The sequence below is a fragment of the Dipodomys merriami genome, unplaced genomic scaffold (genome assembly GCF_024711535.1).
Source record: "Dipodomys merriami isolate MVZ:Mamm:240054 unplaced genomic scaffold, mDipMer1.0.p SCAF_242, whole genome shotgun sequence".
Taxonomy (NCBI): Eukaryota; Metazoa; Chordata; class Mammalia; order Rodentia; family Heteromyidae; genus Dipodomys; species Dipodomys merriami.
The window spans coordinates 1082827-1109753 of record NW_027203849.1 but is presented as its reverse complement, the minus strand read 5'-3'; the positions used below and the strand labels follow the sequence as shown (position 1 = coordinate 1109753).

The following is a 26927-nucleotide window of genomic DNA, read 5'->3' as shown; positions in this document are numbered from 1 at the left end:
TGGGGCTTGGACTCAAGGCCTTGCACTCGCTTGTTCAGCAGACTCTCATCACTTAAGTCATGCCTCCAGCTCTGCTTTTTGGTTCTTTTGGAGATGGAACCTCTTGGACCATGCTGGTCTCAAATCTTGATTCTCTAGATTTTAACCTCCTGAGTTTCTAGAATTACAGGCATGTCCTGGCCATGTTTAAAACCTTTTCCTATGGGCTGGGAAGGTGGCTCAGTGGTAGAGAGCTTGCCTTGCATGCTTGAGGCCCTGGATTCGATTCCCCAGCACCACATAAGCAAAAAGAAAAAAGCTGGAAGTGGCGCTGTGGCTCAGGTGGTAGCGCACTAGCCTTGAGCTGAAGAGCTGAAGGACAGCACCCAGGCCCAGAGTTCAGGCTCACTACCGTAACAAAAAAAAAAAACAAAAAACCTTTTCCTAGTCAAAGCAGAATGAGAACCACAGCAATTAGTACATTTTATATAATATAAATTCTTTGTATTATCAGTCTATTTTTCTTTCTCTCCCTTTTTTTGTCTGTCGTGGGGCTTGAACTCTGGGCCTGGGCACTGTCCCTCAACTCTCCCTCCCGCTCAAGGCTTACACTCTACCATTTGAACCACAGTGTCACTTCCGGCTTCCAGGTGATTTATTGGAGATAAAAGTCTCACCGAGGGCTGGGAAGGTGGCTCAGTGGTAGAGCACTTGCCTTGCATGCATGAGGCCCTGAGTTCGATTCCTCAGCACCACATAAGCAAAAAGAAAAAAGCCAGAAGTGGCACTGTGGCTCAAGTGGTAGAGCGCTAGCCTTGAGCTGAAGAGCTGAGGGACAGCGCCCAGGCCCAGAGTTCAGGCCCCACGACTGGACCCAAAAAAAAAAAAAAAAAGTCTCACCGACTTCCCTGCTCTGGGTGGCTTTGAACCATGATCCTCAGATCTCAGCCTCCTGAGTAGCTAGGATTACAGGTGTGAGCCACCCAGCCTTTTCTTTCTCTTTTGTTATTATTAAACTATCTTATGAAGCTAGACACTCATTGGTCCAGGCTTGTATCTGCAATCCTAGCTACTCAGGAGGCTGAGACCTGAGGATTGTGGTTCAAAGCCTGCCCAGGTAGGAAAGTCTGATAAATTGTTTGATTAAGTAGCAAAATGCTGATGTGAAGTTATTCAAGTGGTAGACTGCCAGACTTGAGTGAAAAAAGCTAAGGGACAGTATATGCAGGCTCTGAGATCAAGCCCAGCATTGGCACAAAGTAAGTAAAATACCTTCTCAAACTTTTCTCCAATTAACAAGAGAAAAGACCAGAAGTAGAAATGTGTAAGTGGTGGAATATCAGCTATGAGCAAAAAAGCTGAGCAGGAACATGACGTCCTGAGTTCAAGCCCTCACAGACACAAAACAGCTGGCCGCTGGTGGCTCATAACTGTAATCATAGCTACTTAGGAGGCTGAGATCTGAGGATCACAGTTAAAGGCCAGACATGTCAGAAGAGTCCCTGTGAGATTCTTATCTCAAATAAACTACCCAGAAAAGTCTGGAAGTGGCACTGTGGCTCAAGTGGCAGAGAGATAGGTTTGAGCACAAAGAGGCTCAGGGACAGTACCCAGGCCCTGGGAAAGAAAAAAGGCAGAAAGGAAAGGAAGGAAAAGAAAAGGAAGGGAGGAAAAGAAGAAAGGAAGGAAGGGAGGGGAGGGAGGGAAATAGAGAGGGAGGGAGGGAGGAAGGCAGGAAGGGAGGCAGGGAGGCAGGCAGGCAGGCAGGCAGGCAGGCAGGCAGGCAGGCAGGCAGGCAGGAAGGCATTTTTTCTTTTGTTGTATTGGCCAGATTCTCAGAATCCCTCAGCCTCCTGAGGAGGAATATAAGCATGTACTGTCAGGATCAGCTTATTCAAATTTGTCTTCTAAAACTTTTTGGCCGAGAAATAGAGGTTAAGGAGCTATCTATACTATGGCTCCTACAAAGCAGATTAACCCTAACAAGACTAGTGATAAAAGAGAAACAAACCAATAATAAACCACAAAGGGAAACCACTGGCCACAAAAGAACATGCCCTCTACTGAAGACGTGAAAAGATTTCATTTCAAGCCTGTGGCACTCAGTGAAATTAGGTATTTTCCTAGAGACACTGATGGGCTAGGAATATAGCTAGATATAGAGGTCTAAGGCTTGGGTTCAACACCAATACTGCTCCCCCCCCCCAAAAAATCCCAGGGGCTGGGAAGGTGGCTCAGTGGTAGAGTACTTGCTTTGCATGCATGAGGCCCTGGGTTCGATTCCTCAGCACCACATAAGCAAAAAGACAAAAACTGGAAGCGTTGTGGCTCAAGTGGTAGCGTGCTAGCCTTGAGCTGAAGAGCTGAGGGACAGCGCCCAAGCCCAGAGTTCAGGCCCCAGGACCAGACACCCCCCCCCAAAAAAAATCCACCTAACATCTGATTTGCAAATTCTCCTAGCACTAAATACAAGAAATTGTTCAAGACTTCAAAAATACATGTTCTTTTGGGACACAATTAGTCTTTTATTTATTTTTATTTTATTTTTTGTCAGTCATAGGTACTGAACTCTGGGCCTGGGCACTGTCCCTCAGCAATTCAGCTCAAGGCTAGCGCCCTACTACTTGAGCTACAGCACAACTTACATCTTTTTCTGCTTATGTGATACTGAGGAATTGAACCCAGGGCCTCATGCATGGGAGGGAAGCACTCTACCACTGAGCCAACTTCCTAATCCTACAACTGGTCTTTTTAAACAAAACAGATGAGCTCCGCTTTGTTGTTCTTTTGGAAATATCAATCACCAAACAATATGCTTAAGAATTCTTTACACTGGGAAGGGATGGGAAGGGGAAACAAAGGAGGAGGCTACAATGCTTGATAAGAAATGTACTCATTATCTTGCCCATGTAATTGTAACCTCTCTATACAGTATTTTCACAATAAAAAATAATTTTTTTAAAAAAAGAATTCCTTACAAACTGGATATTAGAGGCTCACACCTGTGGTCTTAACTGCTGACAGCTTTTAAAAGGCTGAGATCCTGGAGATAACAGTGCAAAGGGCAGAAATCACCACAAGATGAACAAAAATGTCTAACAGGAGGGATGACTCAAGAGCACCAACTGAGCAAGGAAGCCAAGCAAATTCCAGTTAAAACCTTCAAAACATAGTAATACCAGAGAAAAAGAAACCCCCAAAACAGAAAGTATTTAATTCTTGATTTTTTATTTCTTCCTATTATTCAGAGTTCTGAATATAATTTTTTTTCCTTCAGTAGATCAAAAGGTAACTAAATTTATGACAGATATAGAAAAATGGGACAGAAAACAGGTACTAGAGGCTGGGAGCTGCTGGTGGCTCACGCCTGTAATCCTAGCTACTCAGGAGACTGAGATCCGAGGATAGAGGTCCAAAGCCAGCCTGGCCAGGACTTCCTTGAGTCTCGTATCTCTAATTACCCACCAGAAACCTAGAAGTGGTGATGTGGCTCAAAGTGGTAGAGCACTAGAGCTTTGAGCAAAAGACCTCAGGGACAGTGCCCAGGCCCTGAGTTCAAGTCCCAGGACTGACCCCCACACCCACACCCACCCCCCCCAAAAAAAGAAAATTCAAACCCAGGCATGGTAACATGACAGCTGTAATTCCAGAGAAAAAGCTGATATGGGAGGATCCTGAGCTTTCTATACCAGATTAGGTTACAAAAAAAGAGCCTGAGTGCTGGTGGCTCATACCTGTAATCTTAGCTGCTCAAGAAGCTGCTGCTTATCTCCAGTGAACTGCTAAAAAGGTGAAACTGACTCAAGTGGCAGAGCACCAGATTTGAACCAAAAAGGGAAGAAACAGTGTCTAATTCCTGAGCTTAAGCTCCAATACAAGGAGCTGAGGGAGACTTAGAGGCTTAGAAAATGTATATATTTAATCAAATGTAATCTTATGTGAAAAGTAGCAGATATTCATATATTTAAAAACAAATGACCTATTGGTCATAGACCTATTGATCTATCTGAATGGTAGAATCATGTGCTTTTTACCATAACCAAGTCCCTTGTTTCAATCACCTACATGAAAACTAAATACTTTGGTGTAGTGTTTCATGGCTGAAGGTTAAATCTAGGAAATAAAAAAATAGCATTAGGTGGGTGCTGGTGGCTCACGCCTGTAATCCTAGCTACTCAGGAGGCTGAGATCTGAGCATCGAGGTTCAAAGCCAGCCCGGGCTGGAAAGTCCGCTGGAAAGTCCGGGAGACTCTTATCTCCAATAAACTACTAGAAAACTGGAAGTGGCATTGTGACTCAAGCGGTAGCGCGCTCGCCTTGAGCTGAAGAGTGCAGGGACAGTGCCCAAGCCCTGAGTTCAAGCCCCACGACTGCAAAAAAAAAAAAAAAGCATTATAAAGCCAGGAGCTAGAGGCTCAAGCCTATAATCCTAGCTACTCAGGAGGCTAAGATCTGAGGATCATGGTTTGAAGCCAGCCTGGGCAGGAAAGTCTGTGAAGACTCTTAAACTCCAATAAACTACCAGAAAACGGGAAGTGGCTCTGTGGCTTAAGTGAGAGCACTCACCTTGAGCTGAATAACTGAGGAATAGTGCCCAGGCCCAGAGTTCAAGCCCCACTACCGACAAAAAAGAAAACAAAAACAAAAAACAGGAATGAGGGGATGGCTTAGTGGTAGAATGCTTGCCTAGCTTGCATGCAATCCTGAATTGATTCCTTAGTACCACATCAACAGAAAAAGCCAGAAGTGGCAGTGTGTCAAGTGGTAGAGTGCTAGCCTTTGAGCAAGAAAAAGAAGCTCAAGGACAGTGTTCAGGCCTTAAGTTCAAGCCCCAGGTCTGGCCAAAAAAAAAGAAAAGAAACAGGAATGACTATCTTCCAAAATTTAAAGAGCCAGATGATGGTGGCTCATGCCTGTAATCCTAACAATTTAGGAGGCTAAGATTTGAGGATCATGGTTCAAAGTGAGACCAGGCAGGAAAGTTCATGAGACTCTTATCCCCAAATAAGTAGAGCTGTGGGAAAGACATGAGCAAAGAAGTTCAGGGACAGTGCCCAGAACCCTACAGTCAAGTCACAGAACTGGCACCAAGTAAATAAATAAATAGGAATGAAGTACCAAAATGTGAACCCATACTAGTTCCTAATTTCTCAAGCCAGAAACATGTAAAATATTTTCATCTTGTTATAGTAGCACATACCTGAATACCCATTTGTGTATGAGCAAAGACAGAAGATCAATAATTCAAAACTAGCCCGAGCTATATAGTGAGAACGTCATCTCAAAAAACAGAATGAGAGTCGGGCGCTGGTGGCTCACGCCTGTAATCCTAGCTACTCAGGAGGCTGAGATCTGAGGATCGCGGTTCAAAGCCAGCCCGGGCAGGAGAGACCATGAGACTCCTATCTCCAATAAACCACCAGAAAACCAGAAGTGGCGCTGTAGCTCAAGTGGTAGAGCACTAGCCTTGAGCTGAAGAGCTGAGGGACAGCGCCCAGGCCCAGAGTTCAAGCCCCACGACTGACAAAAAAAAAAAAAAAAACAGAATGAAAGCTTGGCACTAGTGACTCACACTGGGAATCCTAGCTACGCAGGAGGTTGAGATGTGGGATTGCAAAGCCAGCCTGCCAGTAAACTTCATGATACTCTTATTCCCAATTATCCACCAGAAAAGCAGAAGTTGAGCTGTGGTTCAAAGTGGTAGAGCACTAGCCTTGAACAGAAAAGCTCAGGGACAGCGCCCAGACCCTGAGAGTTCAAGCCCCATAAGCTAAAAACAACAACAAATAAAGTTAAAGTGGAGCTGGGGGGGCTAAAGCACTAGCCTTGAGTGAAAAGAGCTCAGGGACACTGTCTAAGCCCAAAGTTCTAAGCCCCAGGACCAGCACCAATCAATCAATCAAGTGAACAAACTAAGAAAACAGACAACAGTCATTTCTTTGGAGGGGCACTATTTTTTCCTACACTAACATTTAAGTCAGTGGCTTACACTATACTGTATATTAATGACATGTTTCGTTAAATATTTTGTAATATTAACCTCTAGATGGCCAATACTACAAAGCAAGACTGTCTTGAAAATTCCAAAACAGTAAACAGTGGTCCAGAAAGCAGATGACAGTCAGCCCCAGAAGATCAATTAATAATTGAAGAAAGCTTATCTTAATATGAAAACGCCATGTTCCCCACTAGAAAGTTTAGACTTCTATATCTACTTTTCAGTGAAAATAAGTGACATAAGTAATTTGAAACTGCAAAGAATTCCAATAAACTTTATTTTTCCTAATGTAGCAGACAAAAGTTAAATATATATACAAGTTTAGCATAACTTCATTAAAACAAATAAAGTAGCATAAAGTCAACACATTCTCCTTTCTACATTCAACTGTAACAAGAATGTCAGGAATATAAGTTTAACTGTTATTCTTGAATATTCTCCTACCTTCACACTGGTTCCTTGGAAGAATCTTCCACCTTGTTTTTATCACATTTTCCAAAATTTGTAGTCCATAATACTGAAAATTGGAGAATAGAAGCATGTGAATATATTGTCACAGGACTGTCAATTCTCAGGCTTCACAAATGGACAGACATTCACACAGTTACATCTAACGTTTCAAAAAAATTATGCTATCAACTTTAATTACATATATAAACAAGAATCTATTCACCCATATACTCAGATTTCATGCATTTTCCTCATTTTACTGTTTACTATCCTATGTAACGTCCTGCTGTTTATACATGCTCACACCAGGAGGAAGAACCAAATAAAAAGCTCTTTAGCAGCCAAATAGGCTTATCTGCAGAAGGAAAAATAGCAGCCAGATATGAATTCACAGCATAAATGACTGCTTATAGGCTCACATACTTTAACAGGAACAGGCTCCCAAGAATTTAGCAGCTTGGATGCTATTAAGCTTCCTACCATCCTCTAAGAGCTGTAAGCTTTGGCCAAATATTAAAATACTGCCACAGACAGTTTCTACAATAAGTGTTTATAAGCATCACTGGTGTGTTACTTAAGGAGCAGCAAGACAACCCATGGATTCATTTTAAATTTAACCCACCCTTATATAGATGCTATTTCTACTAATTTAAAGATAAACTTTTGTGCACAGTCAAAATTATATACAAATGTATGTTGCAATCTGTGTCTACTTTTCAGGTATTCCTTCCTAAATAGAAAAGTTTAACTAAACGTAAAAAAGTAAAAAAGCAAAGATACCACTTTCAAGCCATTTTGTCCCTCCTGCTGATTATGCACTCTAAATAGTCAACCATGTTTATCAGTATGAGTTACTACCTAAAATTATAACTATGACCAATTAGTGTGGATAGGCAGGAGGAAAAAAAGGGACAAAAATTTCATGGTATATTTCATGGGAAGAACTAGGAAAGATTCAATTATAATACCTGAAAGGTAAACCCATTTGTATATAAATAACCACAGATTGCAAGTTTTGGCTGAGAATAAGAGTTCATCTTTAAAATGGTTAGTCATTATACACAATAAAATAGGAGCATTAGTATTTCAACCAAAGGGATCATGTGAATGCTCTTTTATCCAAAGCACAATATAGACTGTCCCAAACTACATTGTGCTCAGTCAATATTTTGCTGTTTTCATTTTTAATATTTCATACTTTACGGGAATTTTTTTGCCATCAACTCAAATCCTACATTTGCAGAACATTCCTTAAAGACTTCTAACAGAACAAGGCCAGAGCAAAATCCTGAAATTATAAATTTAATGCCATCAAAATGTTTCATAATCAGCAGTAAAGAGTGAAACTTTCATCCTCCTCATTTTTAAGAACAGAACTCTCCATAGACCAAGGTCTCAGAAAAATGTAAACAAGCAAAAACAGGACAAAAAGTTCCTGATTAATTAAAATTCTAAATTAGGTTTTAAAAACTTAACTACTCTAAACTTTTTCTGCAATTTTCATACACAAAATCAGACTGTCAAGATATTCTGTAAATCAAATGTGCTGCTTACCACGCAGAATGTGTCCTCTTGCTAAGAATTAATCAATTTAAAAGAACTATAAAACACAAGAAACAAAACTCTCCCTCTATAACTCATAGGTATGACCAATTTTTTCCTTTATATTTCCTAATTGAAAGTTTCCCCTTCCCTTAACTATATTCACTTATTTACTTCTTCCTTACTGGTTTAGTCAATACTTGGTTAAACAAAATATCTGTTTATTAATCTCTAGTCTTTTCTCCAACAGTAAAAAGGTAGAATAAACTTGCTGAACACACAATTTATATTTCATCTTTCTGCCAAGGACATTGAGGAAGAACACTTAACAAAATCTTTCTGGCCAAAGGAGTATGTATCACCATTAATAGCTTATGACCCAACCTATCTTTGACACAAAGAATCTGAACTTGAAACAGTTTTTATTCCTTTGGGGGAGGGGGGGTGGAACTCAAAAATCTGAAGGCCAATGATAAAATGCCTACATTAGAAATATCCACAAATCCATACATTCTATGAAACGAAACTGCTTTACATCTCAGAAACTGAGTAATCCACTTCTGAGTTATGAGGATGAGGGACAGATAACAGCAAAGACTGCATGAAAAAAAAAAAACAAATGCATGAAATGATCCCTATGGCAGAAATTTCTACTGAGCCCTTAGAAATATTTATTTTATGCATTGAATTCCCCTTTCCCCACCCACCTCCCATGAAACAAAAACAATTGATGAACAGAATTCAGTTAAAGGGAATCAAAAGGGTAGACCTTGTGGAGGCCTGCCGTCAAAGCCTAGCTGTGTCAGTTGCACAGGAAGACACCCCTTTTCTTCCTATTACAAGCAATCAACATAATGGAACATTATGATTAATATCAGGTAGTGTTAACATCTTTAAAGAAAAAAAAATGACTGCATAAAAGCCAAATGTCATAGTGCATAAATTTAGCACCAAATCATTTGTAATTTATGTAAATTGAAGAATTCTTTACCTGTTGCTTTCTTTCTGTTCCTCTAATCATCTCATTTTTCACAAGACAAATTTGAGTTTTTAAAAATACTGTTGATAAATCAACTTAAACATTAGTAATGTCTGTCAGTATAAAAAGCAAAATTTACCAGGCAAGCAAACAGGCAAACACTGCTATGTTACTCAAGGTTAGCACTTTGAGGAAGTTCTGGACTGTATTTTTGCCCTAAAATTTACAAGATGTCAAAACTAATTAATATTTTAAAATTAACACAGTCTGATTTCAGAAACAGATGTGAACATGGCTACTTTCTGTTTTAACACAATGTATATTAAATGGAAACCTTTTGTGTATTAAACAGAATGCCATGGTATTTTATTACTTAAAAGCAGTTTAAAGAGAAGTGTGAATCATCAAGCCTAAAACAGTCAAAACACATTTTGATCAACCCTTCTGTTCAAACTTAAGAAAAAAAGACCCGAATTATGACATTTAAAATTGCAAATAAAAACTGAGTGCTATCTCATTCAAATCATTGGTACCAGGGAGTAGGATTTTAAACTCTCCGTATGACTTGGGATTGGAGGGATCTAGCCTGTATTATATTGATTACTTGCCCAAAATAATTCTTGTTTTCATGTTTCATCTCTGAATATCATTCAGAATTTATACTACTTAGACCTGGATACATGTTCTAAAAAGAACAAAGCAAACAATCCCCCCCACCCAAAAAAAATGCCACCTTGCATACTCGGGACTATGTGCAAGAATTAACTATGTTTAAGACTAAATTTTGAAATAAGTAAACAGTATAAAATGATTTTATAACAGATGCTAATACTAAAAGTGAGATACCTTCCTCAAAGTTTAAGACTGGAAGAAAAGAAATAACAGATTTTAAAACCACCACTTGCTTACTTTTGTGTTCATATTCTGTGAGAATTCCAAAATTGTGTCAACTCTTGTCCACGCATCTGGATGTTCCTTTAAATGTGTCAGTACTTCTTGAGCCATTCTTTGCTAAAATATACAAAAAGAATTTTCAACTAACATATTATTTTAAATTCACTGAAATGTAATGCACTTAAAGCACAAATCCTGTAACAAAGATTCTAACAACTTTCAAGAACATTTGAGAAGTGACATTTACAAGAAATTACCTATTAAAAATTACAAAGCAGCTGGCACCAGTGGCTCACACCTTTAATTCTAGCTACTCAAGAGGCTGAGATCTAAGGATTGAGGATTACAGCAAAGGCAGTAAAGTCCATGAGACTATTATCTCCCTCCAAATAGCCACCAAAAGGACAGACTTGAAGCTGTGGCTCAAGTGGTAGAGCACTCGCCGTGAGCTGAAGAGTGCAGGGACAGCACCCAAGCCCAGAGTTCAAGCCCCACAACCAACAACAACAAAAAAAAGTGAGTGGTATGAAGTCAAGTCCAGATATAATGTCCAGGCCCCAGGATAGGCACAAAAAAGTACAAAGTATCATTACGTTAATTTAAAATGAAGCTATAATTAAAGCCTCACTTTAAATCAAGGTTATATGTTTGTGGTGCACACCTTTAATTCCAGATACTCTGAAAATACCGCTATAGAGATCTCAAGTTTAAGGCTGGGCCATACAAAGTAATAATCTATCTCAAAAATGAAATACAGGGCTGGGAAGGTGGCTCAGTGGTAGAGCGCTTGCCTTGCATGCCTGAGGCCCTGGGTTCGATTCCTCAGCACCACATAAGCAAAAAGAAAAAAGCCGGAAGTGGCGCTGTGGCTCAAGTGGTAGAGCTCTAGCCTTGAGCTGAAGAGCTGAGGGACAGTGCCCAGACCCAGAGTTCAGGCCCCACGACCAGACCAAAAATAAAAATAAAAATAAAAAAAAGAAATACATAAAGGTCTGATGCTTCATGCCTGTGTTCTTGTACCAGGATATATCAAGTTCAAGGCAAATCAAGTTATTATATAGCTGTCTTCAAAAGTGAGTGGTACAGGCTGGGTGCTGGCGGCTCACTCCTAGCTACTCAGAAGGCTGAGATCTGAGGATGGCTGTTCAAAGCAAGCCCAGGCAGGAAAGTCTGTGAGACTCTTATCTCCAATTAACCACCAGAAAACCAGAAGTGGTGCTATGCCTCAAGTGGTAGAGCACTAGCCTTGAGCTGAAGGGCTGAGGGACAGCACTCAGGCCCAGAGTTCAAGCCCCACAACCAACAACATCAACACAAAAAAGTGAGCGGTATGAAGTCAAGCACAGATATTAAAAAACCAAACAATAATATTTTAAGTAACATGTTCTAATGTCACCAATAAAAGATTTTGTCAGGAAAAATAAAAAATAAAAAAAATAATAAAAAACCAAACAACTGAGAGTGACACCAGTGACTCAAGCCTGTAATCCTAGCTACTTAGGAGGCTGAGATCTGAGGATCTGAGGGGATCATGCTTCGAAGCCAGCCCGGGCAGAAAAGTCCCTTGAGACTTTTATATCCAATTAACCACTCAAAAAAGCTGGAAGTGACTTAAGTGGTAGAACACTAACCTTAAGCACAGACTCAGGGACAGCTCCCAGGTTCTAAGTTCAAGACCCACAATGGATTAAAAAAAAAAATCTAAATACTAATAAAGATCTATTCTGAAGTAAACATATCCTCATCACTTACTCCTAACTTTAAATATATACATCAAGTCTCTTGTGGTTTTTAAAAAAGACCTTATTATCACACTATTTCCACTATGAAATCCCAAATATTATTTCACATACAAAAATTTCTGTATCAGACCTACAAGCCAGGGAGAAATGGTGGTTTACACCTGTAAGCCAGGTTGCTCAGGAGGCTGAGCTCTGAGGATTGTAGTTTGAAGCCTGAACAGGTAGGAAAGTCTGTGAGACTTCCTACCCAAAAGCTGCAAAGCTATGGCCCAAGTGGTAGAACCCTAGCCTTGGGCAGGAAAAAACAAACAAACTCAAGGACAGGCACATATTCTGAGTTTCAGCTCCTGGACAAGTACTAAATAAGCAATTAACGAAGACCTACAAGTATTACACCCATGCTCTCATCACCTCCAATTAAGTATTAACATTTTGTTGTACTTGTCAAGTGTGTGTTATGATTTAAACCCAGGGTTTAGAACACGCTATAAAGCACACTCTACCATAAAGTTACATATCCAACTCCTATCAGTTTTCATTCTCATTATTTTTGTTTGTTTACTTTGCAATGGTACTGAGACTTGAACTCAGGGTCTGGGAGCTATCCCTTTAGCCTTTTACTCACAGCTCTATAATTTAAGCCACAGCTCTACTATCCACTGGATTTTTGGCTAGTTAATTGAGATAAGTTTCATACTTTCCTGACTCAGCAAAGGATTACAGGTGTGAGCTGTCAGCGCCTGGCTGACTTTTATTTTATTTCTTATGTCAGTCATGGGGCTTGAACTCGATGCCTGGGCACTGTCCCTAGCTCTTTTGCTCAAGGCTAGACACTACTACTTTGAGCCACAATCCCATTTCCAGTTTTCTGGTAGTTAATTGTAGATTAGAGTCTCGACTTTACTGCCCAGGCTGGCTTCTGAACCCTGATCCTCAGATCTCAGCCTCCTGAGTACCTAGGATTACCCAGCCTGAGCCATCAGCATCCTGCTGATTTTTATTTTTGAGACAGGTTCTTACTATCTAGTTCCATCTAGCCTCAAACTCATTATGTGGCATTGAATGGCTACCAAGTGCTCTAATTATAAATACATACCACACTTTTTTTCCTCCAAAAACATAGAAAAACTAAAACATTCATGAGATTTATTGTACTTTTCCCTAATGACATCTCATCTCTTAGGTTATCATTTTCGCTGAACACAGTAGCTCACAGTTGTAATCCTACTCAGGAAGATAGAATTGGGAGAATCATGGCTCATTGAGGGAAAAAAGTTCTTAAAATCCCATCTCAATCAATAAAAGGCTGGGAGCAGTGGCCTGCCATCTCAGCTACTTCAAAAACATAAATAGGGCTGGGAAGTTGGCTCAGTGGTAGAGTGCTTGCCTTGCATGCATGAGGCCCTGGGTTCAATTCCTCAGCAGCACATAAGCAGAAAAAGCCAGAAGTGGTGCATTAGTTCAAGTGGTATAGCGCTAGCCTTGAGCTGAAGAGCTGAGGGACAGTGCCTAGGCCGAGTTCAAGCCCAGGACTTGCCAAAAAAAAAAAAAAAATAGAAGCATTGTCTGGAAGAAAAAAATGTCAAGAATCTACTAGAAAAATAGTTCAAAGGGCCAGGGACATGGCTCAAGTACTAAGCATGCCATCCTAGGACGAATAATGACTGAAGTTCAAAACCAGTACCACCACCAAAAAAAAAAGTAACCACTTCCACGAATTTTATTTATTTATTTTTTTTGGTCCGGTCGTGGGGCCTGAACTCTGGGCCTGGGCACTGTCCCTCAGCTCTTCAGCTCAAGGCTAGCGCTCTACCACTTGAGCCACAGCGCCACTTCCAGCTTTTTTCTTATGTGGTGCTGAGGAATCGAACCCAGGGCCTCAGGCATGCAAGGCAAGCGCTCTACCACTGAGCCACCTTCCCAGCCCATGAATTTTATTTTTTTGTTGTCCATATTTTCATCCCACATGCATGACTTCCATAAAGTACAGTTGAATATTCTACATTACTAGCATATAGAGATCCAGAGCTATGGCTTAAATGACAGAAAAATTGCCTATCATGCATGAAAGTTTCGTCTAATGCTTAGTATCACCAAATAAAGTATTTAGAATTTCTTCTACAATTTTCCCTTTCCATCTAAGTTTTTAAGATACAGTCATGGACTACAAATGTGGCTCAGTGGTAGAGTGCTTGCCCAGCATGCATGGGCTCAATTCCTCCATACCATATACACAGAAAAGGCTAGAAGTGGAGCTATGGATAAAGTGGTAGAGCTCTAGCCTTAAGCATAGAGAAAAGGCTAGAAGTGGAGCTATGGATAAAGTGGTAGAGCTCTAGCCTTAAGCATAGAGAGGCTCAGGGACAGAGCCCAAGTCCTGAGTTCAAGCTCCAGGACTGGCCAAAAAAAGAAAAGATCCAGTCATATTGGCATTATACAACTGGCTTCTTCACTTTAACTCAAGTTTTCTGGCTAATATAAATATATATTTACCAAAGAAGTTTTACTGGCACTTTTTTTCCTTTTTGCAACAAGTGCATCTTGAGCTGGGAGTGTTATATTTCAATCACTACAGCATTGCCCAGCATGCGCAAGGCCTTGCTTGGGTTTGATCCCTGGAATACCTCACCATTAAAAAAAAAAAAATTTACAGGTCAATCTTCTACCATTTTGTAGCCTAGCTGGATTCTTTTTTTTTTTTTTTCTCCAGTTAATTGTGTGGCTTGACCTCTGGGCCTGGGAGTTGTTCCTCCGGACCTGAGCACCCTCAGCTCTTCAGCTCAAGGCGAGCGCTCTACCACTGAGCCACAGCACCACTTCCAGTTTTCTGGTAGTTTATTGGAGATAAGAGTCTCACAGACTTTTCTGCTCACACTGGCTTTGAACCACGATCCTCAGATCTCAGCCTCCTGAGTAGCTAGGATTACAGGCATGAGCTACCGACGCCCAGCTCTAGCTGGGTTCTTCCTTGTTCTATTTAATCAAAACTTAAAAGCAAAATGTAGGGCACCAGTGGTCACAGCTGTAATCCTCACTATGATCTGAATATCATGGTTCAAAGCCAGCCTAAGCAGCCTCTAGAAGAGCTGTGGCAATGGGTAGAAGGCAAGCCTTGAGCAAGAGCTCAGAAACAGTGCCCAGACCCTAAGTTCAAGACTCAGTACCAGCATACACACATGTACATAAGCAAAAAGTTTGAAAAACTTTTAAAACTTAACAAGGTCCAGAATTCAGTGGATCTGTGGCCCGAGTGGTAGAACGCTAGACTTGAGCAAAAGAAGCTCAGGGACAGTGCCTAGGCCCTGAGTTCAAGCCTCAGGACTGGCAAAAAAAAAAAAAAAAAAAAAAAAGGATTGACCAAGCCCCAGTGCCTCATACTTATAATCCTACCTACTCAGGAAGCTGAAATCTGAGGATTATAATTTAAAGCCAGTTTAGACATTAAATTTTGTGACCATTTAAGCACCAAAAAAGCCAGAAATGGAGCTGTGGCTCAAAATGGTAGAGTGCTTACCATGAGCAAAAGAGCTCAGAGACAGCACCCAGGCAGTAAGTTCAAGCCCCAGGGCTGGCACAAAAAATAAATCAAAAAAGCATATGCTTATTTGGGCTTTCGTATTAACAAATTATTGGACACAATCTTATTTAAAATTATCTTATTCATCAAGAAGAAGAAATAATGCTGTTGTTTAAAACTTTAACTTAATTTATAGTAGTTCCATCTCCTGAAACTCAACAAAGCCATAATGGAATGTGAGAAGTAAGTTACCTAAATTCCACAATGAGGAAAAATCTTTTTTCCCAGTCCTGGGGCTTGGATTCAGGTCCTGCCTGAGGACTGTCCCTGAGCTTCTTTTGCTTAATATTAGCACTCTACCTCTTGAGCCACAGAGCCCCATCCAGCTTTTTCTATTTATGTGGTACTGAGGAATCAAACCTGGGATTTCATACATGGTAGGCAAGTACTCTATCACTAAACCACATTCCCAGCCCCACAATGAAGATCTGAGACTAAAGGTTAAGCATTACAATTTACATGTCTATTTACTCATTTTTTTGGGGGAGGGGGGGGGTCCGGTCGTGGGGCCTGAACTCTGGGCCGAGGATCTGTCCCTCAGCTCTTCAGCTCAAGGCTAGCGCTCTACCACTTGAGCCACAGCGCCACTTCCGGCTTTTTTCTTTTTGCTTATGTGGTGCTGAGCAATCGAACCCAGGGCCTCAGGCATGCAAGGCAAGCGCTCTACCACTGAGCCACCTTCCCAGCCCTATTCACTCATTTTCTTACCCACTTACTACTTGTTCACTACTCACTTAACTCATTTATACAGATCTGACATATAGCCCAGAGTGGCATCAAACTTGCAATCCTCCTGCCTCAGCTTACTAAATGTTGGGATCACACCTATGTACTACCATGCTTAACCATACACATTTTAAAATTTGATTTCATTAAAGAGATAGAGTTTCATGTAAGAAAATGATAAAAATGCAAAAACAAGTGATACCAAGTTTTTTTAGGACCAGAATTTTAACTCTCTATCTGAGTAAATCCACTAAGTAATTTGAATCTAACCAGTGATCTATGATTTTATGTGTAGATTTACATAATAAGATCCATATCTAGTAAAACCTAGTAACATTGCTAGTGCTTATTATTATTATTTTTTTTTTTTTTGGCCAGTCCTGGAGCTTGAATTCTGGGCTCTGTCCTTGAGCTCCTTTTGCACACTTGAGCCACAGTGCTACTTCTGGATTTTTCTGTGATTAATTGGAAATAAAGAGTCTCAGAGTCTCAGGCTTTACTGTGCAGGCTGGTTGGAACCAAAATCCTCATATCTCAGCCTCCTGAGTAGCTAGGATTACAGGTATGCTTTAAATCTTTTAAAGTGATGAACATTCTACAAAAACACTTCCCACACTACCACAATGCATTCCAATCACTACATACACATTTTCTTTCATATTATTTTAACTTCTGAAGTTACCTCTAAGCATATATATTCTATTATCTTTATTATTTTGTTCTGATATCTTTACATAACATTCTTTTAGTATCTTAAAGCCTCAGGAAAGAATTAAACAGAAAAAAAAAACAAAAAAAGAAATTCAAGTGTAAGAAAAAAACATATCATCTGCCTGTGCTTCTAACTAAATAGTGAAAGCATTTTAGTTGCTAAGCAATAGAGTTCAAGACATTTTTCAGACCTCACTACTGGAGAAAACACCAACTCTTCTTCCCTATCTCTCCATTCCCCACTTGCCTAAAAATAAACTTAAGGTAGTCCTAATTTTTTTTTTTTTGGTCAGTTACAGGGTTTGAATTCAGGACTTGGGCACTCTCCCTGAGCCTCTTTATGCTCAAAGCTAATGCTGCTTTACCACTTTGAGCCACAGCTTCACTTTCAGTTTTTGAACAGTTAATTGGAGGTAAGAGTCTCACAACAACTTTTCTTCCCCAGGCTTGGTTCATACAACGATCCTCACATCTTAGCCACCTGAGCAGCTAGGATTACATGTGTGAGCCACTAGCACCCAGCCCAGTCCTAACATCGTTATATGTCTAAATGATCGACTATACTACCCCACCTAGGAAAAATTTTTATAAATCTACAGATTAAAAGGAAAGACAGCCAGGTGTTGGTGGCTCACGCTTATAATCCTAGCTACTCAGGAGGCTGAGATTTGAGGATTGCCAGCCTGAGCAGTAAAGTCAGTGAAACTTTTATCTCCAATTAACCTCCGGAAAACCGGAAGTGGTCCAAGCCCAGAGTTCAAAATTCACAACCAACCAACGGTGGGGGGGGGGGAGGGGGCTGAGAAGGTAGCTCAGTGGTAAAGCGCTTGCCTTGCCTTCATGCGGCCCTGGGTTTAATTCCTCAGCACCACATAAGCAGAAAAAGCCAGAAGTGGCACTATGGCTCAAGTGGTAGTCTTAGCCTTGAGCTGAAGGACAGCGCCCAGGCCAGAGTTCATGGTCCACGACCAACGACAACAAACTACCTTTCTCTAAAACTGCAAAACATTACTTATACAGCATTACAATATATCCCAGATAAAAATCACCACTAATTCTATTATAAGTTTACAACATTGGCTTGTTCATCTTACCTTTTAAAAGTTATCAACTAGATTAAAAAGAACAGAGATTAAATAGATTCAACAGGTGAATCAATATAAGCAAACTAAATGGACTTCTTCCTAACTGCTAGGAGCTGAGACTTGAAAAATCACTTTGAAACCAGCCCAGGCAGAAAAGTCTTCAGGACTCCAATTCCAATTAAACAGCAAGATACCAGATTATAGGTGTGGCTTAAGAAGTGAACTACAGTGAACAAGCAAACAGAAAGAGCTCAGGTCTGTTTTTTGGGTTTTTTTTGGTCCGTTGTGGAGTCTGGAGTCTTAAGTCTGGGCCCGAGCGCCCTCAGCTCTTCAGTTCAAGGCTAGCACTCTACCACTTGAGCCACAACACCAATTCCGGCTTTTTCTGCTTATGTGGTGCTGAGGAATTGAACCCAGGGCCTCATGCATGCAAGGCAAGCACTCTACCACTGAGCCATCTTCCCAGCCCAGATCTTGATACCTGAATGTAGTGTAGCTTAGTGGTACAGTACTTGCCTACCACGCATGAAGCCTTAGGTTGGATTCCTCAGTACCGCATAAACAGAAAAAGCCAGAAAGGGGCACTGTGGCTCAAGTGGTAGAGTAATAGCCTAGAGCAAAAGAACCTCAGGAGCCCCGGGACTGGCAAAAAAAAAAAAAAGTTTCGTTGAAAGCAACCAACTTTCATGCTTTTCAACCTCTCACGTTTAAGTAGAAAGCAGCCCGAGTGGCCTAACATGCTTATACACAGCATGAACGTTTTCTTTTCTTTTTTTTTGTTGGTCATGGGGCCTGAACTCTGGGCCTGGGCACTGTCCCTCAGCTCTTCAGCGCAAAGCTAACACTCTAAGACTTGAGCGTCAGCCCCACTTCCGGCTTTTTCTGCTTATGTGGTGCTGAGGAATCGAACCCAGGGCCTCATGCATGCAAGGCAAGCACTACCACTGAGCCACCTTCCCAGCCCCAGCATAAACCTTTTCTCCTCAGAATGTCCATGGCCATCTTTCCTTTTATCATAGTAAAACAGTACTGTAGGATTTCACAAGGGAATGAAAATACCATACATACTTAGTACCTACACATCATTCTTGACTAAATATTTATATTATACATACTTAATACCTATACATCATTCTTGACTAAATATTTACATTAAAAAAGTATATTCATCTTACAGATTCTAAGAAGTACAATAATACCTAGCAAAAACAAATTTCTGACAATTTAAAACTTCCTATCTAGCTCAGTGCTGGCGACACGTGCCTACAATCCTAGCTACTCTGGAGGCTAAGATCAAGGATAAAGATTCAAAGCCAGCCCTGGCTTTGAAAAGACACTGAGACTCTTATCTCCAATTAACCTCCAGAAAACGGGAAGTAGTGGTGTGGCTCAAAGTGGTAGAGTCCTTTGAATAAAAGGGCTCAGGGAAAGACGGGCTCAGGTGGTTCTTGCCTGTAATCCTAGCTACTCAGGAGACTGAGATCTGAGGATCGCGGTTCCAAGCCAGACCGGGCAGGAAACTCTGTGAAATTCTTATCTCCAATAAACCACCTGAAAACCGGAAGTGGCGCTGTAACTCAAGTGGTAGAGCACTAGCCTTGAGCTGAGGGACAGCGCTCAGGCCCAGAGTTCAAGGCCCACGACCGACAAAAAAAAAAAAAAAAAGAGCTCCAGAATACACAGAGGCCTGGAGTTCAAGCCCAGTAACAGACAAAAACCAGAGCTGGGAAGTTGGCTCAGTGGTAGAGTGCTTGCCTTGCATGCATGAGGCCCTGGGTTTGATTCCTCAACACCATATAAGCAAAAAAAAAAAAAAAAAAAGCTGGAAGTGGCGCCGTGGCTTAAGTGGTAGAGTGCTAGCCTTGAGCTGAAGATTTGAGGGACAGCGCCCAAGCCCAGAGTTCAGGCTCCACAACCAGACCCAAAAAAAAAAAAAAAAAAAAACAGACAAAAACCAATCAGGTGGGCACTGGTGGCTCATGCCTATAACCTAGCTACTCAGGAGGCTGATATCTGAGAATCTGTTCAAAGCCACCCCAGGCAGGAAAGTTTGTGAGACTCTTACCTCCAATTAACCACCAGAAAATCAGAAGTGGTGCTACGGCTCAAGTGGCAGAGCATTCCCCTTGAGCTGAATCCAGAGTTCAAGCCCCACAACTGGGATGGGGGGGGGGAGCCCCTGCAGAGGAGGGAGGGAGGGCTGCGCTGGAAGGGAAGACACTAAAAAACTTCCTTTCTACTTAAAGAACTTCGTCCAACCAAGAACCTAATGTTTTGACAACAAAACATATACTATCAGGCTGGGAATGTGGCTTAGTGGTAGAGTGCTTGCCTAGCATGCATGAAGTCCTGACTTCAATTCCTCAGTTCCATATAACAGAAAAAGCCAGAAGTGGCACTTGTGGCTCAAGTGGTAGAGTGCTAGCCTTAAGCAAAAGAAGCTCAGGGAACATTGCCCAGCAGCGCCCAGGCCAAGTTCAAGCCCAAGACTGGCAAAAAAAAAAAAAAAAAAAATCAGTTATTTGTCTCATCACATTAAAAGATTTTTGAGGGCTGGGCACTGGTGGCAAATGCTGTAATCCTAGCTGATATTCAGGAGGCTGAGATCTGAAGGTCATTGTTCAAAGCCAGCCTGGGAAGGAAAGGCCAAGAGTCTCATATCTCCAATTAACCACCAGAAATTCAGCCAGTAGAAATTCAGAAGTGGTGCTGTGGCTCAAAGTGGTACAATGCTAGCCTTCAGCAAAAAAAGAGATCAGGGACAGGGCCCAGGCCCAGAGTTCAAGCACCACAACCAACAACAACAACAAAAAAAAAAAAGATTATGAATTCAAGTTGGGTGCCAATGGCTCACACCTGTGATCCTAGTTACTCAGGTTGCACTCCGAGGATCACCATTTGAAGCCAGGCTGGGCAGCAAAGTTCATGAGACTTTATCTCCAATTAATATCAAAAAGCCAGAACTGGAGCTTCAAATGGTTTAGCACCAGCACCCGCCTTAAGCAAAAATTTAAAGAACAGCTCCCAGATCCTGAATTCAAGACGCAATACTAGCACTAAAAAGAAAAAAAAAAGATTTTGAATCCAATTTCAAAAATTTTTACACACCTTTTTTTGTCCGTTGTAGGGCTTGAACTCAGGACTTGGGTGCTGTCCCTCATCCTCTTTGTGCTCAATGCTAGCATTCTACCACTTGAACCACAGTGCCATTTCCAGTTTGTGAGAGGTTAATTGGAGATAAGATTCTTACAGGGACTTTTCTGCCTGGGCAGGCTTCTAAGCATGATCCTCAAACCTAAGCATCCTGAGCAGCTAGGATTACAGGTGTTAAGCCACTGGTGCTCACCAACACCCAACTATTTTAGCAGTCTGGGGATGTAGCTCAGTGAAAATGCACTTTCCTAGCATGTGCAAGGGCTTGGGTTCAATCACTAGTACCACCAAAACAAAGCAAAACAAAAACCCCACAAAAACAAACCAAAAACTGTTTCATTCCACACGTGTTGCCTTATATCACATACCATTTAAGATTTTATACACATTTTTGCCTCACCTATTTTTCTTTTGTACAGATATGAACCTGAACTACAGCCCCAGCCCTTACCTTTTAGTTAGGTGTATAAAAATAAATAACACAAAACCTTAAACTGATCAAAACATGGTTCATATTTATCCCATTTATTTATATATATATATGCATATGTATTACATTTTCTATACTAATAGTACCACTTTTACAAGTACACCGAACTCAAATAATGCCGAAGTATTCATAGATTTTTTTTTCATTTGAAAAACGTTTTTTATTGTTATTATAAAGGTGATGGACAGAGCGGCTCCTTCATAGTAGATTTTTAAACAACTATCTTAATTCTGTAGTTTAAGGGTTTAAGTGCCTTAGAACAGTGGTATTAACTGCAAGCATGTTAAGGTACATATGACCCTTAATATCTAACAAAAAATGTACTTTTGACTGTCTTATGAAAGAGAATAGAGGGTTCTGAAGTTAAGAACAGAATAAAGCCAGGCACTGGTGGCTCACGCCTGTAATCCTAGCAACTCAGGAGGCTGAGATCTGTGGATCGAGGTTCAAAGCCAGCCCAAGCAGGGAAGTAACCGGAAGTGGTGCTGTGGCTCAAGCAGTGGAGCGATCAACGAACTGAAGAGTGAATAGCGTTCAAGCACTCAAACCAACATTCACTGTACTTTACAATTCCAAATTAATGTAAACTATAAAATACCTTCTGAAAAAAAGTAGTTAATTTACTCAACAACTTTCTTAGCATTCTGATAATGTTATAAAGTTTTGGTCAGCCACCTTACCTGGGCTCCTTCTCCATGGTATAAGCAATTCACAACATTGTCTAAAAGGTTGATATCCAGTTTTTGGCTGAAATCAAGCAGCTGACGAGCTGCATGGTCTGCTAACATTGTCATAATTGCTGGCATAGATTACTGAAAGAAAAAAAATGAAGTTGCCAATAAATATAGTTTTGAAATGAACAGTCAAAAACTTTCTTCTCAAGTTATTTTGCTTCAACCACATTCTTACATATATTTTAATTAAAGGATGTATGAGAGACTAAACTTATTACAAAACAATAAACACAAGTAACAAAAGCTACATAACTTATCAACCCCTTAACTTCATTAGTTTCTAAGGTCCATTCTTCCTAATGTTTTTAAAGACCAGAAAAAGTTCACAAGTCTAACATTAAAAAGTCTACTAGCCTATTTTTAAGTGACTTCACTTTCTTACTCTAGAAGATTTTAGGGCCCTAAAAACAGATAGTTACTAATCTGGATTACAAAATTTTCAAGGATGGGCTAATGAATACTCCTTGGCTCAACAAGCAGAATCTTCTGAATGGTTTAGTATAAGCAGTTCCCTTCACATATTTTTAAGATACGCTGAAAACAGTACAATTGATTTTAAACCTTAAATGTGTGTAAAGAACAGTGATTAGGAAGAACAAATGTTTCATAAATCTTGATACTAATTCTGTTAACCTCTACAGAGTTCAACCCATTCAAATTTGCATTCAAAGATTAATAGTACTTACATCTACATGTACACAGCATGTACATTCCTCAACTGTATAGTCTAGAGAAAAAATACTCGATGGTAATAGGCCGAAGGTATTTTTAAATGTTCAGGTATTTACTCACAAGGTTTAAGCTTCCAAATAAAAGAAATCTTTGCCTTAAATGTAGTAAAACACTGGTTTTCATGTGCATTGTTTATCCTCCTAAGATGCTTCAGGCATATACCTACACTTTTAGTTGCCTAGAATTACAAAAATCTTTCCTATTTTTTCTTCAAAGACAATGCCAAAAATCTGACTGGCTCAATCTATAACTCTTGACCTTTTTTGTTGCTGTCAACATGCAACAGAATTGAGAACACCCTAACTGTATCCCAGTTTTATATGATTAAAGAGGACTCTGGACACTTTGAAATGCTTCTATGAAACCGTTGGTGTACAGTATCCAGGATAAGGAAATGAATGGTTAAGTTGATTACATTGTGTTTGGACCAACTAGCCTACAGGAAAAAGTTATTTTTTGGCTATTTCACAGCATTTTAAAACGTCTTCATAACTGCAGCAATTTAAATGCAAATGTTTTTTACTTAAAGATGTCAAAACAAATGTTAATCACAATAAATCATTAGACCAAATGATGAGTCACTCAGGTTAGCTATAATGTAAAATAAGTCAAAATATTGAGACAATACAAATATTTTTATTCCTCTAGAGCCTTTCTGTCCATTACTGAGAAAAAAAATGAAACTTCAAAAGCTGAAGGAAAATTAAACATTTTAATAGCACTAGTACCTGCAATACAAAAGAAACCATAACTAAAGCGATACAGAAAGATAAATTCTAGAACTACACGCATATGTATACCTTCTTCCCTTACCTTCAAAGGCTATAAAACTTTAAATAGAGTAAAAAAAAAATCTTAAAAATTAAAGCAAAAAGCAATGTCCAATAAGCATCAAGATGGATATAAAAGTTTTGATTTTTTTGGGGGGGTGGTTAAAAATTAAATGAGCTTTCCTGCGCCTGCCTTGTCATAACTTACAGCTAAAAAAAACAAAAGATCAATAGTGACCTGTAAAAAGTTTGACTTTCAAGTATTGTCCGTAGGAGTTCTCCATGTTAGGTTTAAGTGAAAAATCAGTTTTAGAAGAGAAACATTTAAAATGCAGTAGTTTGCCATCCTGAGAACTAGCGGTTATCTTCGAAATGACCTACCTATTCTTGAAGTGTACGTAATACAGAAATGGCGGCTTTTGTGGTCAATGCCAAGCACATTTAGTCCCCCAAATCGAACAGCTTCCAAAACATTCCTTCCACAACAGTGTCCCACATGCATAAGACACACAACCAGAGAGGCAGTAAACATTCCTAACAGCGAGAGAGGCAGAACCATAGCGCTTCCTTTTTCCTACTTGGGGGCCTTCAATCTTCAAGTCTACTCACTGAATTGCATATCCTAAGGATTATTTAGCAATGGTGTGACTCTACAAGTGATTACCAAAATACCTTCACTCCCTACCACGGCTGCACCCTGCCAGCTTGCATCTAACCCCCAAAAAGTCTTAACCGCTACTTCATGGTAACTTCACGCTAAGGTGAAAAACAGACTGCTTTTACAAAGCCAAAAGACAGCCACTTAGGTGTGTGGGGCAACCGCCGGCTTCATTCAGTAGAAACACACCTCACTAGGGCCCGCCCTCCCCAGGCTTCCCACCCGAAGCGAGCTGCCGCACTTCTAACTATAGCTCCCCAGAGCACGCACTCACCCCGCCCCTACTCGCGGGAGGCTCGGAGACCAGCCGCCCGAAGTTCACCGCCCCAATCTCCATGCAGCATGGCCTCAGCCCGATCAAAAGAGGCCTGGGCTTCCTCTACTACACCACTTCCTCCCCTCCGCCCCAAACTACGAAGACTCTAGAATGAAGGAGACTCTGGGCATCCCCCACTACACGCTGCCCCGAGTGAATGATTCGACCAACTTCACGTATATACACGCGAGCCCCAGGAAAGAAAACTACCACACTGAACCCCACGCGCAGATCTCTCAAAAGCTTAACTTATTTCTCCTACTTCTCGTCCTACTTTGCGAAAAACCCCAAATACAAAACCCTTCCCCCCGAAAAAAAACAACCCCCCCAAAACAAACCACAACAACAAAAAACCCGGAGAGCTTTCGAGTTTCCACGCCGGAGGAGCAGGGACTTAGGGAGCCCCTCCCTCCCCCATCCCAAGCTCTCCACCGAGGGCCACGTGATGCAGGCGGACGTTTCAATGCTGCTGCACTAAATATTTCTGGAAACTTCCACTCCTATTAATTTACAGAGATGTTCCTGAAATCACCCCAACTTCTTCCCAGCCTTTTAGGCTGGGGAAGCCCTTCTTCCACCCCTTCGCGGGGCTCGGCTTCCCCACCACACACCTCGCCTTCCTCCACCGCCACCCGCACACGCCAATGACCCAGCAAGCGCTCCCCTCCCGCGGCCGCCTCCATCTCCTCCCCCCCCCCAGCGACAGGAGCGGCTCCATTCATCGCAGCCTCCGCCGTGGGCCTGGCGCGCCCGCCGCCGCCTCCCGGGCTCGCCTCCCGCGGCCGCCGCGCCCCACGCCGGCCTCCTCCTCCCGCCCGCCCGCCCGCCCGCCCGTGCCGCCGCCGCCGCCGCCGCCCGACCCTCGGCCACTGAAGACAGAGTCGACTTACCCAGAGATCGAACCAACTGCTTCTTCCTTCCTTGTCGGGGCTTAGGGCGAGGGAAGGAGGGGAGGGGGAAGAGGGGAGGAAATCAAGGTGGGTTTCAGTTTTCCCACCTTAAAAAAAAAAAGGAAATTAAAAAAACGGAGAAGGGCAAACAAAAATGAAAAAAAAAAAGCTCACTATTTACTATTCCAGGGACGCCTCCCCCGAACACACACATAGACTGACACACACGCACTCGCCCCACCAAAAAACAGGGGAACGGGTCTGAGGGAGGAATGCTCCCGCCCGGCCGGGGACTGAGGAAAGGGGGAGGGGAACGGGGCCAAGTCCCGAAGCCTCAGCGCCGGGAGGACCCTCCGGCCACAGGCGGCGGCGGCGGGAGCGGCGGGAGTCGGGGTGGAGAGTCCACACGGCCCGGGAACGCTCCGCTGCCAGTTGCAGTCCGACTCCCCCAACCACAACACCGCTCCCACTCTCACGCGGCTACGGCGCTGGGCCCCCCCACCCGGGCTCGCCTAAACTTTCCCCCCTTCTCCCGCTCCTCAGCGACTGGTGGTTCCCCCCTCCCCCTCGGGGTGGTTGCACGGACTGCAGCAGCAAAGACTGGAACGGGCAACGCCGCCGGGGCTGTAGCTACTGTTGCTCTGGCTGATGCTGTAGCTCCCGCTGCTCCTGCCGCGGCCGCTGCAGCCGCTTCTCCCCCTCCTCCTAGTGCCTCAAACTCGGAACCGGTTGAAACCGGTTCAGACTGGGAGATTCCATCTCGGTTGAGTTTTCAGCCCATGGCGCCGCGGAGCGTTTGGAACCTGGGCCTCCGCCCCCAGCCCGCCCGCTCATTGGTCGGTTCTAGCCACAGCCGCGCCATCAGCACATCTTGTATTGGTCTGAATGCCCGTCAATCCCACCTCAAGGCTCCACACGAGCCCGCCGCTTCGGCCCCCGCCTCTTTCCAGCAGCGATTTGCCCGCAGAGTGGGGGAGGGGAGGAGGGGCGGGACGAAGAGGAGTGAAGAAGCGGGGTGGGGGTAGAGGAGGAGGCGGGTTGAAGAACTGAGCCCAGCAGAGAGAAGGGAGCGAAGAGAAGCTGCGGGGAGGATTGGCTTGAATGATCTGTCAATCAAACGTATCCCGCCTTCGACTTCCTTTCCCCCTCCCGCGACTCCCCCCTCCCAGTGTGTGGCTCGCAGGCCCAGCCTTTCTGGCTCGTTCATTGGCTGGACGCCTTTGGTGACGGAGAGGGTGGAGCGCAGCTCGTGAGCTGCTGGCGGCGCGAGTTTGAGCCTGGCGCGGTAGCGTTCTCCCGGCTTTCCCGAGCTTCGCGCCGGCTGGCTCCCGCCAACCTGCTGAGGGGGCCTTAGCCCCCCCTCGGACACGCCCCTCGGATGGGGGCTGCTCTTGGAAGGCGGAGGGAGCTTCCAGTTGTCTTTAAACCTGGGAGGGGTGGAAGGAAGGGAGTAAAGCACACTTCGGAGGTCGGTTGTAGGCCCCGGACCTCGGCAGTCCGC

At 42.4% G+C, this 26927-nt stretch overlaps 1 protein-coding gene across 3 annotated transcripts in view; it reads right to left on the bottom strand.

The window, feature by feature from the left end:
• LOC138835944 (exportin-1) overlaps nt 1-26225 on the bottom strand; it is a 55948-nt gene extending 29723 nt beyond the window's left edge. Inside the window, exons 1-5 of one of the 3 annotated variants that reach the window (XM_070034516.1) lie at nt 26013-26224; nt 25427-25533; nt 22007-22138; nt 9858-9959; nt 6422-6494 (exon numbers count right to left, since the gene is read on the bottom strand). In XM_070034516.1, the coding sequence (XP_069890617.1) occupies nt 6422-6494; nt 9858-9959; nt 22007-22132 (301 nt within the window). In that variant the 5' untranslated portion in view covers nt 22133-22138; nt 25427-25533; nt 26013-26224. Of the gene's footprint in view, nt 1-6421; nt 6495-9857; nt 9960-22006; nt 22139-23943; nt 24451-25426 lie in introns of those variants that run through there. The other 2 variants (XM_070034515.1, XM_070034517.1) reach the window with 2 other exon arrangements.
• Nucleotides 26226-26927: the final 702 nt, after the last annotated feature.